The sequence below is a fragment of the Nicotiana attenuata genome, chromosome 1, assembly GCF_001879085.1.
Source record: "Nicotiana attenuata strain UT chromosome 1, NIATTr2, whole genome shotgun sequence".
Lineage (NCBI taxonomy): Eukaryota > Viridiplantae > Streptophyta > Magnoliopsida > Solanales > Solanaceae > Nicotiana > Nicotiana attenuata.
This window is the reverse complement of record NC_031989.1, coordinates 44,307,743-44,326,552: the sequence shown is the minus strand read 5'-3', so window position 1 is coordinate 44,326,552 and position 18,810 is coordinate 44,307,743. Positions and strand designations below refer to the sequence as shown.

Genomic DNA, 18,810 nt, shown 5'->3' with positions numbered 1-18,810 from the left:
GCATAGGGAATGTCTTTCATTTGCTCATTTTCCAATGCATTTTGTGGACATCAATTCAATGAGAATTTGTCACCTTTAATTATGGGTGCTGCTATAGGTGAAGAGTTCTTCATCCCGAGTCTTTCCAGAATTCTTTCAATGTAGGCCTTTTGAGACACTCCAAGTAATCTTTGGGATCAGTCTCTGTGAATCTCTATGCCAATCACATAAGTGGCTTCACCCATATCCTTCATCTCAAAATTCTGGATAAGGAACTGTTTAGTCTCGTGCAACAATCCCAAATCACTACTTGCAAGCAAAATATCACTCACATATAGGACTAGAAAAATATATTTGCTCCCACTTATATTAAGGTATATACACTGATCAATGATGTTCTCCGTAAATCCAGATGAAGAAATAACATTATGAAATTTAATATACCATTGGCGGGAAGCCTACTTTAGCCCATAAATGGATTTAGTCAACTTGCAAACAAGGTGACTTTTGTCCTTATCAAAAAATCCTTCAGGCTGACTCATGTATACTTCTTCTTCAAGATCTCCATTCAGGAAAGCTGTTTTCACATCCATTTGATGTAACTCTAAATCAAAATGAGCTACTAATGCCATGATTATTCTCAATGAATCCTTGGCTACCAGTCTGGATTTATATCGTTCGATATTACCCGATAAGTCTCTTTTAGTTTTAAAGACCCACTTGGAACCTATGGTAGAGGATCCCTTTGGTAATTCGACGAGATCCCAAACTTTGTTTTTAGCCATAGATTCTAACTCTTCTTTCATAGCACCATACCAAAGTGTGGAGTTTTCTCCACTCATGGCCTGTGAAAACGAGCATGGATCATCTTTTAGTCCAATATCATAATCAGACTCTTGGAGATATACAACATAGTCGCTAGAAATTGCTGATTTTCGAATTCTTGAGGATTTTCTCACTCTCACTGGTTCAGACACTTCTTTAGTGGGTTCAGGTAAAGCGGGTTTATCTTCATGTGGCTCCTCAAGTGGTGGTGGCTCTTGAACTTGTTGTTGTTAAGATAATTCATGAGAATTCTTCAAAGCAACATTCAAGTTCCCAATATATAAAGGTACCACAGCTGGTTCCCTTATTTCTTCCAATTCCACCCTTTGAGTCAAACCACTCCAACTCTCTTGATGCTCCTCAAGAAATTTAGCGTTTCTAGCTTCAATAATTTTAGGAGAATGAGAAGGACAACAAAACCTAAATCCCTTAGAGTTAACCGCATAGCCTATAAAATAACGCTTATTGTTCTTTTATCCAACTTATTTAGTTATGGGTTATAAACCCTCACTTCAATTGGACATCCCCAAACGTGTAAATTTGTATAAACTAGGTTTCCATCCTTTCCATAACTCAAAAGGTGTCTTGGGGACAGCCTTGGATGGAACCCTAATTAAAATATACACAGCGGTTTGTAAGGCTTCACTCCATAAGGATAAAGGTAAACTTGATCTGCTAATCATGCTTCTTACCATGTCCATTGATGTCAGGTTCCTTCTTTCTGCCATACTATTTTGTTGTGGTGTTCCTGGCATGGTATATTGAGCAATTATACCTTCACTTTCAAGGAACTCAGCAAATGGACCCTAAACTTGTCCCTTATCTGTGTACCTACCATAATATTCTCCACCCCTATCAGAGCTTACAATTTTGATCTGAGCACCAGTTTGTTTCTCTACTTCTGTTTTGTAAACTTTAAAAGCATCAAGTGCTTCTGATTTGTTAAACAGAAAATAGAGATACATATATCTTGAATAGTCATCAATAAACGAGATAAAATATCTCTCACCATCCAAGCAAGGGGTAGGAAAAGGTCCACATATGTCTGTATGTATGATCTCAAGTAATTGAGAACTCTTTTCGGCACCTTTAGTTGATTTGTTGGTCTGCTTACCCTTTATGCAGTCCACACAAGTCCCAAAGTCAGAAAAATCAAGAGCTTTTAGAACTCCATCATTAACCAACCTTTTGACTCTATCAATAGAGATGTGCCCCAATCTCTTATGCCAAAGACTAGATGAGTTCTCATTGATAATACATCGCTTAGTGCCAGTTTCTTTATCGTGCAAAGTTAAAACATTGCATTCAAATGTGAGGTCTAGCTCAAGTTTATATAAATTTCCATTCAAATTTTCAAAACCAATAACTTTATTATTTTTCAAAAGTTTCACAGAAGGATAATGAAAATTCAAATCATATCCACTAATCGATAGTCTTGAAAGAGAAATTAAATTTCTAGAATATTCTGGAACATAAAAAGTATTTTCTAAATCTAAGTGAAAACCATCCTTCAAAATGAGCCTATAAGTCCCCACGTCTTCCACACGTGAACGCGTCCTATTGCCAGAATAGACGTATTGTTCACTTCCTATCGGCTTCCTCTAAGTTAGAAAGCCCTGCATGATTTTGGCAATGTGAATTGTAGCACCAGAATTAATCCACCATGTATTATCAGAAACTTCAGTAAAATTAGATTCATAACATACAAAGGTAAAATTACCTTTCTTCTCAAGCCATTTCTTGTATTTCAGGCAATCCTTCTTCCAGTGTCCCTTCTTTTTACAGAAACAACAAACATCTTTGTCGAAGGTGCTTTTCTTCTTCATGGGAACACTTTTGCCCATCTTTGCATTTCTCTTACCATGAGTCACCATATTAACACTTTCAGGTATCTCATGCTTCAACCTCTCTTCTTCTACATGGTCAAAAGCTTATTGATTGACCATTTATCCTTATGTGTGTTGTAAGAGATCTTGAAAGGACCATATTCCGCAGGAAGGGAGTTGAGAATGAAATGCACAAGAAATGGTTCAGACATATCTACCTCAAGGGACTTAAGTTTAGCAGCAATGTCTCTCATCTCCATAATGTGCCCACGCACTATACGACTTCTGTCGAAAGTCATACTTGAGAGCCTCTTCATAAGGGTGCTGGCCAATGCCTTGTCAGAGCTTACGAATTGTTCATCAATTGCCTTCATGTAAGCTTTGACCTTATCGCTATTAGGGATAGAACCCCTAATGCTTTGGCTTATATGAGCTTTTATGAGCATTAAACTTAAGCGATTAGATCGCTCCCACCGCTCATAATTAGCCTTAGCAGCTGACGTACTTGATTCCGTGGGAATAGGTGGTTCATCCACACGGAGTGCCAGGTCTAGATCCGAGCACCCTAAAGTGAGAAGGACTTTCTCCTTACATTCAGCATAATTGTCACCAGAAAGCATTGGAATTCGAGCATTCTCATTAAAAATAGCAGTAGGAAATGCGGTAAAGACTGCAAAACAAGGATAAACATACATAAGCTATGAAGTACAATCCATCAAAGGTGAATCGCGTAAAATACCGATTCATTGTAAATTCTAGACCTTCCTGTTGGCAGAGGTTGCAACCCATCCATAGAATTTACTAACTTTATTAGACTAGTAAACCAAAATATATAAAAATTTATCCGTACTTGTGGGCATAAGATAATTTAACTTAAAGGTTTACTATCTCATTCCAATTAATCTCACCAAAAATGGTTACCTCCCTGTAGGGCCGGGTTACCATTTTAATAAGATAACTTGACTAAATAGATGTCATTATAACTTTTAATCACTAAACGTTATGTGATTAATAAACTCAATTTCTTTTATATTAAGTATTCAAGATACTGTGGCCACTCCTAAATACATCATATAAAAGAAAACTCAAAATGACATCTTAGAATAATTAACTTTAGCAATCAACTTAAACAAATGTTTCCTTAGTTGATATAAGCATAACGCTATACAAAAGGTTATTTCTTATAATTAATTCACACGTTACGAACTTAAATAACTATAAAGGAACAGTTAGTCAATTTCCGTTATTCTAAAACACTTGAATTTCTTATGAATAGTGCATTGATTTTTAGTCTAGAATAACAAACAGAGACTCCAAAATTTCGATGAGGAAGTAAAGAGCAAAGGTCACGAAACTTCAGAACCATGTGACCTATTAAACATATATATAGAAAAACTAAGCATGGTCATGAGAGCAACTTTGTAAGAATAAACTTTGACTAGGATATTTTCACTACTAAGAAGTAAAGTAGATTCAAATAATACAAAATAAATGTTTGTTAAAAAGTTTTACCAATTGTTTGTTAATTCTAGTCAATGCAAGAATACCAAACTCACATATTACAAACAATAATATGAGACCTTTTATATTTATATCGGCTACAAATATTTAGGTCCAGCAAGTATTCAAAATATTGAAACTCAAGAATAAAAAAAAAAAAAAGGACAACACCGACTAACAACAGTTACTTTACAATGCATTGTCAAATACACACAGTGTGCCATGGATCCAAGTCTTAATTTAAAACTTCAAACCTCATGTGAGTAACTATACGTTTCAGATATAAATAAAGGTCAGAGACGACACACTGCAAAGACAAAACAGTAAAATTTCTCGATGTAATTGAGAAATTTCATGTTACAGGAACATGATAAATTACAATCATCATCAATAAACACTGAACAACATAGCTAAAAGGCAGGCTCTGATACCACATGTTAAAAATTCGAACACAAACACAGAGCCGACACAGCGGAATATTAATAGGAACGTACCTTCAGCCATGGTTGTTCAAGTGATGTGGGGAATTCCTTGGAAGAACCTTGAAAGAAAATCTAAGGAGTCTTCTAGCCTGTGCCTATCGCAGGGTGCCAGACCGATGGAGTCACATGCGTATTTATAGGTAGGCTAGGGACTCTAAGGCAAATACTTTAGCCCTGGGGACTTCTCCATAAATTATAATTACCCTAGAGACTCCTAATATATGGTAATTTCTTTCCATCAAAGAAATTACCATATATGCATAACTATAAAATATTATCTGATATATTATTTCCTTTGGGAGATAAGGTAAATAATTTATTACCTTATATGTGGGCTACACTAGAAGTCTCTAGAAGAGACGATAATTTCTAACAATTTGATCATCATTCTATTCTATTCTCCTCTTTTTGTTTTTATTTTTCCCTTTCTCACTCACCTATAATATTAAGGTTTAATTGAAATTAAATGTTCTTCAATGATTTGGTAATGTAATTTTGTCTTGTGTTTATAATTCTTTATGATAGTTAATGTATGTCTAATTTAAACATGTTCTTCTCATATAATTATTTCCTTTGAAAATTGAATCCTAAATATTCTTGTACATACATTTAAGTAAAGATATTAGTTTTTCAATTCAATTGAAGTATTATTTTAATTACATAAACGCCACAACTACAAGTTACAATTAATTACTAAAGTGAAAAATTCTGCCCTACCATTTTCACTCTTTTCTTTACATAGAATCCGATTTTAACTCTTAGAAGGTTGTGTCTCAGACTCAGCAGCTCACTTGATATGCTGGACCTTCATCACCTTAATTTATTTATCATACTAAGGTTCGGTGTTCCTATAAACTCTTTTTAAGTGTGTGTAAGAATAATTATTTTATAACTCTTTCAGTTTCATGGACTCCTCGACTACATTCCGAAAAATTATTATGCTTCCTATATGTTAATTTGTTCAGTGATTCCTCCCTACCCTATCATGGTTTTCTTCTCGCTTAAGTTAATACCCCTAGAACATTATAATTGTTAATGTAGTTAGGTCATCTTAATTAGAATTAAGACTTTAATTCGTATAGAACATCGCATGAAGCAGTACACATTGTTCACAAACTTTAATTAGATCACAATTATAAATTAAGCATAAGTCCAGAGGTCCTCTTGCTTACGGTATTTCCATTTTGAGTCTTGAATTTAACCATTATTTTAATTTATTTTGAATTTGTTAAAGAATCAACCAAATACTGCAAATTGTGATAGATTTATCAAAGATATTAATATACTTAAAAAGTGAGAAAAAAATTACTGTGTAATGAACAAAACTGTGGTTGGGCTAGGCTTCTTTTAAATTCTATTATTGTTTATTAATTTCCCATGAATGATTTGCAAAAAAAAAAGTTGATATTGCAAATGGAAAACGAAGGAAACTTGATAGAAATACATGTGAAAAGAAACAGATCTTAAAGCACTTCTTATTGAAATTTGTTTCAAATTCATTGTTTTCATAATTTAACAATCTAAAGTTAGTTATTAGATTCAAATCTATGCTAAATAACAAAGAGGAAAAAGATTATAAGATAAAATTAAACTTAAGAGGAATATGACGGATTAAAATTTTTGCCGAGTAAAGCCTAACTCCATAAATAGAAAAAATAATACCAGCTAGACCGCAATTATCATTACTTGCATCACAAACAAACATTAAGAGCGAGGATCTATGCCAATGATGATATTATATAGTATCTTCCTCCAATAAAATCGTCCATGCCAAAGTTAAAATCACTCGAGCTTTAGAAAAATGAAATATAAAACCAAACTAAGAAATTTTCACCTGATAATTTTAGACTTTCTCCTTAAAATCTATAATATGGTCGACCCAAAAAAAAATAAAGCGAAGAAGATACATGATAAATTATGCATAACCAAAACAATTTCTTCATAAAAGCTCATTAATAGTGTAGAAGCTGACAATAACGCTAAGCAATATGATAAATTTGTATCGACCTTAAGTTCCAATTTTTTATGAAAATACAAATCAACTTGGGTGAAAGATGTAATGGATATTTGAGATTATATAAGTTTCGTAAAATCATGTGTGCTTTTCTAATTAGATGATTAGTTACTGATCCTTACTCCTTCTGTACTAAAATCAAGAGGCAATACTTAATTAGAACTCTATTTTTATTACTATGTTTTTACCAAAATAACCTATAGTTTTATGTATTTTAGGGCTATTTTGGTCAACCAACATCGTATTCGTGCTTTTATAATAAATATAGATATAGATAGATAATATGAGTATTGTGTAATAAAAAATATATTTTTTGGTATGGTTTCAGTATTTCGGTTTCATTTTAAAATACCGTACCATACCTAATATTAATATTTTTTAAAACTTAAACAAATACCATTTCAAATACCAAAATATCAAATACCAAATACCAAAATTTTTAATTTCGGAACGATAATTCGATATTTATCATATTATGCAAAGCCCTAGGTTATACTTATAGCTAGGGGTGTACAAACTGAACCGGAAAACCGCACCAAACCGAAAAGTCAACCAAACCGATTAAAAAACCCGACTAGGTTTGGTTTGATTTGGTTTGGTATTGAGTAAAAAAAACCGAACCAAACCGACATATAAATATATAATTTTTATATATACTTTTAACACTTTATATAGAATTTTCTTTATAAAAATTCTAGAAATATTTGGGATTCTCTTATAGAATGTAATATTTAATAGAATATGAAGTACTCCATTTTTACTAACCTTAAAAAATGGGTTATATGATCACTTTCTTATCAAGTGTTACTGAAATGCGTCAATTTCTTTGTTCTTCCTTGTTGATATATCAAGATTTATTAAATTCTTATATTTTTTCTTTCAAATTGGAAGTGGTATTTTGATAATCTAAAATTAAATAGAATTTATCATTAATTAGGTATCATGTTGATTTTTATGTTTAATTATTGAATTCATTTAACCTTATAAGTGTACATCAACGAAAAATTATTGTCAGGGGACTAAAAAATAACTATCATGTGTTATTAACAAAATACTACCATAAAAATATTTAAATAGATCATATGTTTGTCAAGTTTTTCAATTTTTACTAAACATATATTTACTTATAAAAATTTTAATAAAGTAAGATTGAAATAATATTCACGTAACATAAAAATCCGGAAAACCCAAAAAACTCGACAAAACCGAACCAATCCAATCTGATATAGTTAGTTTGGTTTGATTTTAAATAAAAACCGAACCAGTCTCATGTACACCCCCTACTTATAGCATATCATTTCTTCATATTCATAGGCCACACAAATATTTCAACTACGTCTGGGATGCGAGCCAAAAATTGACCGGCTAGTCTTATCATTTTTCATCACGAGCTCCGTCTTTGTTATAAATAAAGTCATCTTCATCCATAATATAAACATGAATTATTTTACTTCATTTATATTTGGACAATTAATAATAATAGGATAAGAAATATAAAAGATATATCTAGCTGTTTTGGCGGGATTTGTAAAGTCGATTGAAATGAGAATTTTACGTCCATGAGGTCTTGTCCTTTGATTTGGTCTTTTCAGATTGACAAACCGCCGTTTATATGACGGTAGCTTCTTTTTTTCTTCTTCAAATAAAAATAAAAAGGAAGGTTACGCCGTCACGGAACCGAATGGAGCGGGAACACATGATAGGGACACGGCGTGAAGTGGACGGTGAATCAGAAGTGTCGGCGCATTCATTGCCTACAGAATTTGTTCAGTCAATAGATTCAGATTCAATATCACATCTACTTTGCTTCGCTGTAGACGACTTAAGTGGGCGTTTGGACGTAAGAAATTGTACAAGTAAAAAAAAATTAAATGAAAATGATATTTGTAAGTTAGAGTCCGTGTTGTGGACATATAAAATACTGTGGGCGTGTTTTGTTGAGAGTGATTTGAAGTAAATTTTGAAAAATTAGACCTTTTGAAGTTTTTCTTGTAAAAACTCCGAAATTCATCTTCAAGTGAAAATTGAAGGTTTCATGGCCAAATGTTGATTTAAAACTAAAAGAAGTTTTTTTTCAAAAAAAGTGAACATTTTTGTATGAAGCCTAAGTGGGCGTTTTGGACATAAGAATTGTAAAATTTCAAAAAGTGAAAAAAAAATTTAAGTGAAAATGTTATTTGAAAATTAGAGTTGTCTTTGGGCATGAATATAATTTTGGGTTGTTTTTGACGTTTTGCAAGTGATCTGAGTGAAAATTTTGAAAAATAACTTTTAAGAGTTTTTTAAATTTTCGAAAAATTTCAAAATTTATCTTCAAGAGAAAATTACTTCCCAAACACTAATTTCAAAAAAAATAAAAAAATATCGAAAAAAGTAAAAAAAAATCTTATATTCAAACGGGCTCTAAATCTCACGTCAAAGACATGCAAACACTATGGAGTAGGGCTGTTCATTTGGATCGGATATCCGAAATCCGAACCGATTCGCTCAATTTCGAATTATGTTTATTAAAATTTCGGATATTCGGATCGGATTCGGATTGGTATAATTTTAACCCGATCCGATCCGAAATTTGAAATTATTAGAGCATGTATAAATACTACTCCCTCCGTTTCAAATCAATTGAGGTAGTTTGACTCGGCACAGAGTTTAAGGAAAAAAAAGAAAGACTTTTCAAATTTGTGGTCTTAAAAGCTTAAGGGGTAAAGCTTTGTGGGGCCATGACTTTTGTGTGATTATAAAAGCTTCTCATTAAGGGTAAAATGAGTAAAATGAGGAGTTTAAAGTTGAATTATTTTCAAATTTAGAAATGTGTCATTTATTTTGTAACAGACTAAAAAGAAAAGTACCTCATTTAATATGAAACGGGGGGAGTAAACTTTAATTTCGGATAGTTAGTACTTTCTTTACATCTTCCTCCAAGTTATTACCTTGACAATTGCTGGATTTAGCTATATTGGTACCATAGAACCCTCATAATTGCATAAACATGAGTTTTTCTTGCTATATTGCCTCTTTTACAAAGAAAATATACGTTATGAGTTTGCAACTTTGAGGCATAACAACTCGAACCTCCAGAGAAATATTTTCTTAGAGATGCAATGTGATAAAAGGGATAAAAACTAAACTACCAAAGAGATGTTTGTATTAGCACAGAACACAGAAGAAGCAGATAAGGCAGATGCATTAGCCGATTAGATTAGCAATAGCCTTAATAATATGTATAATCCGATTCGAAATCCAAAATATTGATCCGATTCAAACTTTAAAATCCGATCCACTATTAATTCAGACCGGATTCGGATTGCATTTTGTAGAATCCGTAATATACTAAATCGGATCCGATCCGATTCGATTCGATCCATGCACAATCCTACTATGAAGCCTTTTTATTGTGAAATGACACATCTGACCCCGCCCTACTCCGCTACTTAGAGCCTGTTTAGCTTTTGAAAAGTATTTTTGTTAAAACAATTTTTTAGAGAAGTTACTTTTAGGGAGAAGCAATTGTTGTTTGATGAATTAGTTTCAGAAGTATTCTTTTCACTAGGTTATAAATAGATTGTGTTTGTTAAATCTTTTCAAAAAGTATTTTTACTTATCATATTACGAAAAATGACAAGTATCAAGGTTTATTACAAATATAATTGTTTATTAAACAGTGAAATAATTTTAAATATTTACTATAAAAAACTTTAATTAATTTAATTTAATTTAATTAAAAGTAATAACCATTAAAAAGATATATTAAATTTTTTAATTAACATAAAATATAGTTAAACTAAAATAATAATATAAATTTCTCGTATGATGACTTACTTTCAATGATGGTTTGAAGATAATAATTAATAAACTACATCAATTAATAACATTCCATAAATCACAAATACATATTGACAACACCAAAGTCATTTTGACAAGCAATCAATTAATAATACGTAAGAATAAGGTCAACACTTAGAAAAGATCAAAAAATATTAAGTGAAAATTTAAATAAAGTCAAAAGCAACAAAAAAAATTACAATATTAAAGAAATATGGCACGTATAAATTCTTCTTAACAGAACAAATTAAAGTGCAATAATGGAAGTAACAAGCCACAAGTTCTATAGAGGAAAGGGAGAAAGAAATGAAAGACAGTTAAATAACAAGAAAAGGAAAAAAACATGGTAGAGATAAAATAGAAAAAGGAGAAAAGAATTGAATTTAATTGGAAGATAGATGTGTTAATTAAATTAGTATTAGGCAATGGTTTGCACATTAAATCATCTAAAAGTCGAAAAATTGTCACGACCCAACTTTCCTTTCGTAAGATGTCGTGACGGTACCTAGTCTCTAAGACTAGGTAAGCCTAACCAACGTGCGGAATAACTGAAATATATACTTCCCCCTTTTGGCATCATTAAAAATACACAAGAAAGATATCATCATAAAAAAGTCCAGCCTAGCTAACTCATGCCACATATGTGCACACAACATGATAGAGAAGAGAAGTAGAGAAACATAAGCAATAAACAGCAAAATAGGATATTATAGTACATAGGCCTTTGCCATTACAACAAAGGCAGAAATTGGACTGTTATCATCGGGAGCAGTACAAGTACATCCCATCCACACCATAAAAGAAAAACAAAAACAACTGCCAAAGTCATCAAAAAAAAAAAAGATAATCTAGAAACTGCTCGCTGAAAGAGTTTGCCTAAGGGACACTAGGAGGAGAGGGCTTAGAGGCTGCAGCTAGGGTGTTGAGAACGAGATCTATTCAGGCATTCTCCGACATTTGCTCGGTGAGCAGTTTCTCCTTCAGGTTCTCCACTTGTTGCCGGAGATCAGCATTTTCCTTGGTCAGACGAGCTATCTCCTCATTTGACCCAGGTGCCCCTTGGGCTTGCTGACTCTCCAATATGGCATTCCTTGCCTTCAACTTTCGTATCTCCTCAGTAGCACTATTTTGAGTATTGATGAGCTGAGAGATTGTCGAAGTGCTGCCTACCCCTCCATTCTTTTCAACACATTCGCATTCCTCCAAAGTAGTTTGAGAGAAGGTCTGCTTCTTGGTCCCTATCTTAGGTTGTCCCGAAGGCACTTTGAAGAACTTGAAGACGTGCATGAGAAGAAATCCATATGGAAGACCGTGGTTTCCATCCTTGAAAGTGGCCACCTTTTGCATGTGCTCAATCATGATGGTTGGCAAGTTTACAGCTTTAAACCCATCCAGTGCTTCCATCAGATACAAGTCAGACTTGGAAGTAATGGACCTTCTCTCAGCACGGGGTAGAAGAACTTTGTTCACCAGTTTAAACAATAACTAATAAACAGGAAGCAAAGCTTTCTTGTGGACCCGTTCTCCCCGCTGGACGGTACCTTCCTTCACAATAACATTTTTGAAATTTGACCCACACACATTCTTCACAGAAGACATACCATCAGCAGGGACCTTAAGAATGTCCGCAAGCAGAGCAGCATCCAACACAATATCAACTCCATTATCCAAAGCACAGATATGATCAGTTTCAACAGGAAAGAGATCTGCATAGAAACTTTGGACCTCATCCTCATAGACTTTGGGCACATCCACCTTGAACAGATGTCCCCACTATTGAAATGTGACCACGTCAATTATTTGTCTCATTCCGGCCATTTCAGAGATTTCTGGGTCAAAAGTGCGACCCCACAGAACCTTTTGGTACCTCAGTCGTTCCTTAGCAGACATACTCTCATGCTTCACTCTCTTTGCAGAATCAGGTTCCCTCACAGTTTCCACCTTCCTTTTTCTAGACTTCACACTCGATTTTCCCTTTCCACTCGACTTTACTAACACGTACTCATCAGACAAGGACTGTTCACTCACAACTTATTTCAACTTTCCACCACTTTTCACCGATTTTGAACTTGGTGTAGCAACACCTTTCTCTCGCTTCTTTTTCTGAGACCTTTTCACCAAGGAACTTGGTTCCTCTGCTGCTTCCTCATCTATTTCCACCACAGGAATGTTTTTGTCACCCACAACCTCCCCATTTTTCACCAGCCTCTTTTTCTTCTTCTTGTTACTCCTTTTACTCTTTTGCAAGGCAGACTCAAAGGCCTCCTTTGCTTGCAACCTAGTAGTAGGTCGCTTAGGAGAAGGATCAGGAGTGGTTACTAATCTCTTCTTGGCAATGAACATATCTAGAGCAACATGATCCTGATCTTCCTCATCACTAGACCTCATACCGGGAGCCAAAATTTCCAAGGGCTCAACATTAAACTGTGGAGAAGGAGCAGTGTCGAGACTAGCTGGGAAGAGGATCCTTGACCTGTTTCCTCAGGAGAAGGGTCAGGTCCTTCAAGAGGAGTCCCAGTAGTCTCTGCTAGTGCAGAATTTTCAAAGAGCACCACAGCTCCTTCTTCCTCGGACAACTGTGTCTCTTTCCTCTGAGACTTAGGCACAAAAGAGATCACCCCATACACTATTCCATCAGCAGATATGGCCAATATGTTTTCTACGGCCTCTTTCTCTTGAGACTCCATGGGTGCCACTAATCAGAAGCGAGAACAACTACCTGATCAATACTAACCTCTGAGACCTCTACTACCTGCGGAACTTTACTCTGTTCTCCACCCTTGCTTTGTTCAGTGAAAATCTCAGGTGATAGAGATGAAAGGTTATCGTATTTTGGGGTTTCTGAGTTCTTAACATTTGGAGGGAGAGACAGGTTTGAGAGAGTGACATGAGAACTAGAGGGTGTAGGAAAATCTGGTTTGGGAATGTCCTCTACAGCGGTGGGTGAAAAGGAGATGGTGAGAGGTGTTTCACTAGAAGCGGAAGAATCAAGGGTTTTCTCAACTAAGGAGGGGATTATTGGTTGATCTTCAGCCATGGCAGAGATGAAGTTTGAAAGTTCTAGAGAAGGACTGAAGAGGAGATATGGTCGTTCAAAGAAATGAGAGGGTTTTAATGAGAGAAGAAGTAATGATGAGGGAGAGAGAAACCGGTTCTAAAATGGCGGTAGATTTGTGAGGAGTTGCAACGTTTCAGAGGGAGATAAAGGGATTTGAATTGAAAAACGTGACATACAGGGTCTGAAAAAAGTTGATGATATGGCACTTGATTTTTGCATCCTTTTAAGATATGTATGAAAAAACACAAGACTACTAACCTGTGGTACAAGAACTAGGTTCTTGACCTGTCTTTCAAAATTTCCATCCTCTTTTATCACTCATTGCAGTGCATCTACAGCTTCTATAGTCATCATGCGTGTCTACTTGCAACGGTTAGCCTTGGCCGGAAAACACTTTAGCTAATGTTACCTGAAAGTGATTTTCATAGCCAACTGATGGGAATTAGGTTCTCAATTAGGCCTTAATAGCCCCAGCTTCAGCCTATTTCTCTCAAAATGTTCTCTACTTAGTGCTTTGGTGAAGATATATGCAATTTGGTCCTCTGTACTACAGAACTTCATACAGATAAGCCCTTTCTCCACATTGTCTCTGAGAAAATGATGTCTCACATCAATGTGCTTGGTTCTTTTATGTTGAACCGGGTTCTTGGCCATGTTGAGTGCACTGGTGTTGTCACATAGGAGAGGCACACAGTCAGTGTACACACCAAAATCTTCCAATTGCTGTTTGATCCATAGGAGCACAGCAGGAAGCTGCAGCAACATATTCTGCTTCAGCTGTTGAAAGAGCAACTGAGTTCTGCTTCCTTGTCCCCCATGAGATGAGACATGATCCTAGAAAATGAGCCATTCCAGAAGTACTTTTCCTGTCCACAAGATAACCTGCATAGTCAGCATCAGCATACCCAATAAGATTAAAATTATCACCTGAAGGGTAGTACATAACCAGGTCCTGTGTTCCCTTAAGATATCTCAAAATTCTCTTGGCAGCCTTCAGATGAGATTCCTTGGGATTTGACTAAAACCTTGCACATAGCCCCACACTAAAGACAATATCAGGTCTGTTGGCAGTGAGGTAGAGGAGAGACCCAATAATGCCTCTATACATGGTTTGGTTTATAGGAGAGCCAGATTCATCCATGTCCAGTCGAGTAGCAGTGGCAATGGGAGTGTCAATCACTTTTGATGCTTCCATATCAAACCTCTCCGGGAGCTCCTTGATGTATTTCTGTTGACTGATGAGTGTACCCTTTGTGGACTGCTTTACTTGAAGACCCAAGAAGAAGTTCAACTCACCCATCATGCTCATCTCAAATTCACTTCCCATGAGTTTTGCAAAGTCTTCACACAGTGGATCAGCTGTTGCCCCAAAAATGGTATCATCAACATATACCTGAACGATGAGCAGGTTCCTACCTCGTTTCTTCAGAAATAAAGTGTTGTCAATTCTTCCTCTTGTGAAACCATTTTCCAAGAGAAACTTTGACAATCTTTCATACCAAGCTCGAGGAGCCTGCTTCAATCCATACAATGCCTTGTCCAATTTAAACACATATTCAGGGTGTTCATGACATTCAAAGCCTGGAGTTGCTTTACATAGACTTCTTCCTTAAGGAATCCATTCAGAAATGCACTTTTGACATCCATTTGGAATAGAGTGAATTCCATATGTGATGCAAATGCAATAAGGATTCTGATAGCTTCCATGCGAGCAACCGAAGCAAAAGTATCATCGTAAACAATTCCTTCCTCCTGATTGTAACCCTTAACCATTAGCCTAGCCTTGTTCCTTATAGTGTTTCTATGTTCATCGAGCTTATTCTTGAATACCCACCTGGTTCCTATGATTGTTCTATCTGAGAGTCTAGGTATCAGGTACCATACATTGTTTCTTTCGAACCGATGCAACTCATCTTGCATGGTAGTGATCCAATATGCATCCTTTAAGACTTCCTTGATGTTTTTGGGTTCTATTTGGGAAACAAAATGCTAAGAAGGCAAGTGAATTTCTGGCTTTTGATCTGGTTTGTACTCCTGAATCTAGAGGAGTAAGTATATTGTCAAGAGGATAGGAGCTTTTGTGTTTCCAGTTGGGAACTTGAGCTTCATTTGTAAAGGAGCTGGGTAAGTCTGACTGGTTCCCTAGCATTCTTCTCTCAGCAGCTTGTGGAGTACCTTGTACTGCATCAACCACTTTTTCTTCAGCTTCAGTAGTTGTAATTATGGTACCTGGTTCCTCTCCTGTTGATGAGGAAGGAATTGTATTGTCTTCACCTGACTCCTTCACTTGACTCATCATGTCTGCCTTTCCGTTTGCCATATCAATGACTTCACCTGGAACTAACATAGGCTCTCCATCTTGATCACCCTTGTTGTTTTTCTCACAAGAGAGATAGGACTCGTCAAAGATTACGTGTACACTTTCTTCAACACACTTAGTCCACTTGTTGTATATCTTGTAAGCTTTACTTTGAGAAGAGTACCCGAAAAAGATTCCTTCATCACTCTTGGCATCAAATTTTCCAAGCTGATCCTTTCCATTGTTGAGAACATAACATTTGCACCCAAATGTTCTTAAGTGAGTCAGCTTGGGATTTCTTCCATTCAGTAACTCATAGGGAGTTTTGTTCAAGAGAGACCTGATCATGCACCTGTTCACCAAGTAGCAGGCAGTATTGACAGCTTCAGCCGAGAAGTTCTTTGCAATCCCACTATCGATCAACATTGTCCTTGCCATTTCTTCAAGAGTTCTGTTTTCCCTTTCCACAACTCCATTTTGCTGTGGAGTTTTGGGAGCTGAGAAGTTATGAGTAATCCCATTCTCATTGCAAAAATCATTAAACTTGGCATTGTCAAATTCAATCCCATGATCTGATCTTATTCAGGCTACTTTTAAGTCCATCTTCACTTGAATTTTCTTCACAAACGCTACAAACAGTTCAAAGGTCTCATCTTTTGATCTGAGAAAAAGGGTCCAAGTGAATCTGGAATAATCGTCCACTATCACAAAAATGTATCTTTTTCCTCCTTTGCTTTGCACTCTCATAGGACCACAGAGATCCATATGAAGGAGATCAAGTGATTTTGAGGTGCTGACATCCTTCTTTGGCTTAAATGAGGATTTCACATGCTTCCCTCTGGCGCAGGCATCACAAACTTTATGCTCCGCAAACTTTGACTTGGGCAGACCACGCACCAGGTCATTCTGAACTAGTTAGTTCAGTAGAGAAAAACTTGCGTGCCCCAATCTTCTGTGCCACAGCTCAACATCATCATCAATTGCTTTCAAGCAACTCAGATCACCACTTTGTAGAGACTCAAAGTCGGCAACATAGATGTTCTTGTATCTTTTGGCCACCAGCACCACTTCGCCTGTTACTAGATTAGTAGCTGTGCATATCTTTGACAAGAACTCCACCTTGTTTCCTTTATCACAAATTTTAGAAACACTCAAGAGACTGTACTTGAGCCCATTGACGTAGTACACATTCTCAATTGAGTGAGTGAGTGATTTCCCAATCTTTCCAACTCCAAGAATGTATCCCCTTTTCCCATTTCCAAAGGATACACTCCCTCCTTGCAGGGCTTTAGTGAGAGGAAGTCCATGGTATTCAAGTCATGTGCTTTGAGCATCCACTATCCATGAACCATTGTTGACTACTTCCTTTCACTGTTCCCTGCACAAGGAAATCAAGGGTTAGATTTAGGAACCCAAGCAAGTTTGGGTCCCTTGTAATAAGAATGAGGATGAATAAGTGCTCTTTTAGTTCATGCAGGTAACATACGTTTTTTATGAGTGGCACCTGGTCCCCTTTTAGCAGTTACTTTTTCAGCAAAAAAATTATTTTTCTAAAGAGACCGAGCTCTGGCTTGGCAATCTTCTTTGAAATGCCCGTTGTTCCCACATGGGTACACAGCCAATTATCGGGTACAGTAACATACTTGCTATAAGGGTTGTAAGGAGTTCTCTCCCTTTGAAACCCTATTCCCTGCCTGTTTCCACCATTGTGAACATACACGGCAGTAATAGCATCCGAGGACCAGGTCCACTTAAGAGACTTCTCAAGATCAATGTTTGCTATATCCAATTCTGCTTGGAGTTGTCTAGTTTTTTCAAGTTCATCACATAAACTGATTTTTACAGCATTTAATTTATTTTCTAGCCTGATATGTGCTTCACTAACAACTCCTTTTCCTTTATCAGTCCTCCCAGACCCACGCTCTGCTTTGAGTTCCTCTATTGTTTCCCTCAAATCTATGATCACAACTAGGAGGTCATCTCTTTCTTGCTCTAAGGCATCGATTTTTTCCACTAAGTCATTCTTTTCTTTACTTAGATTTTCAATAGTTTCTTTTAGGTCAACAACTACTAATATAAAGTCGTCTCTTTCATGTTCTACACTAACAATTTTTGCATTCAAAGCCACCTTTTCATTCTCCAGATCACTTATTGTTTCCTTCAGATCAACCACACACACTACCAAGTCATCTCTAGTTTGTTCAGCATCTCCTAACTCTATGGTCAGGGCATCCTTATCATCTACAAGACTATGATAGGCATCAATTAATACATTTGCTAATGACATGAGTTTTTTAGGAGAGTAGGATTTCAGATTTCTCTGAACGTCCCTGAAGTTTACCTCATCATTGTCATCATCTTCATCATTGTCTGATTGAGCCATCAAAGCAAATATTGAATCATATTCATTTTCTTCACTTCCAACTGCCATCATAGAGCTATCACCTGTATCAGTTTCTTCTTCAGACTCACTCGAGGAATCTCCCCATGCTGCAAGAGCTTACCTTACAGCATTGTCAGCGGCGTTCTTTCTTTTGAAGCGTTTGTCAGGCACCGGGTTCCTCTTTGCTGCTTTGTCAGGGTTATACTTGAAATGTTCTTGCTTCAGGAGAGGGCAATCCTTGATAAAATGCCCTGGCTTTGCACATTTATGACAAAGGTCATAATTCTTTGGTCTGCTGGAACTGCCTCTTTTTGGTATCCCTCCGTTTCTTCTGATCATCTTTTGAAACCTTTTAAGTAAGCCATGTCACTGTCCTCCTCGCTTGAGTCATTGCTTTCAGCTTTGAGTACCAGGTTCTTTTCCTTCTTTGGTTCTCTTCTTTCACTGTCCTTCTTCTTCTTCATTTCGTAGGTTTTCAGATTTCCGACTAGCTCATCTATGGTCAGCTCTTGCAAATCCTTTGCTTCAGTAATAGCATTCACCTTACTCTCCCATGAACTGGGCAGGACACTGAGAATTTTCCTCACGAGCTTGTTCCTAGGAATAATTTCACCAAGCGAGT

At 36.0% G+C, this 18,810-nt stretch overlaps 2 protein-coding genes across 2 annotated transcripts; both read right to left on the bottom strand.

Annotated features, from left to right (window-relative positions):
- LOC109235587 lies at nt 2,720–4,634 on the bottom strand. Its single transcript, XM_019401757.1, has 2 exons — nt 4,625–4,634; nt 2,720–3,300 (listed from the first exon to the last, which is right to left on the bottom strand). Exons 1-2 carry the CDS (start codon nt 4,632–4,634, stop codon nt 2,720–2,722), a joined length of 591 nt encoding a protein of 196 aa, XP_019257302.1.
- LOC109235580 (spindle pole body component 110-like) lies at nt 16,388–18,527 on the bottom strand. The gene is made up of 3 exons (XM_019401748.1): nt 18,310–18,527; nt 17,500–18,054; nt 16,388–16,466 (listed from the first exon to the last, which is right to left on the bottom strand). Exons 1-3 carry the CDS (start codon nt 18,525–18,527, stop codon nt 16,388–16,390), a joined length of 852 nt encoding a protein of 283 aa, XP_019257293.1.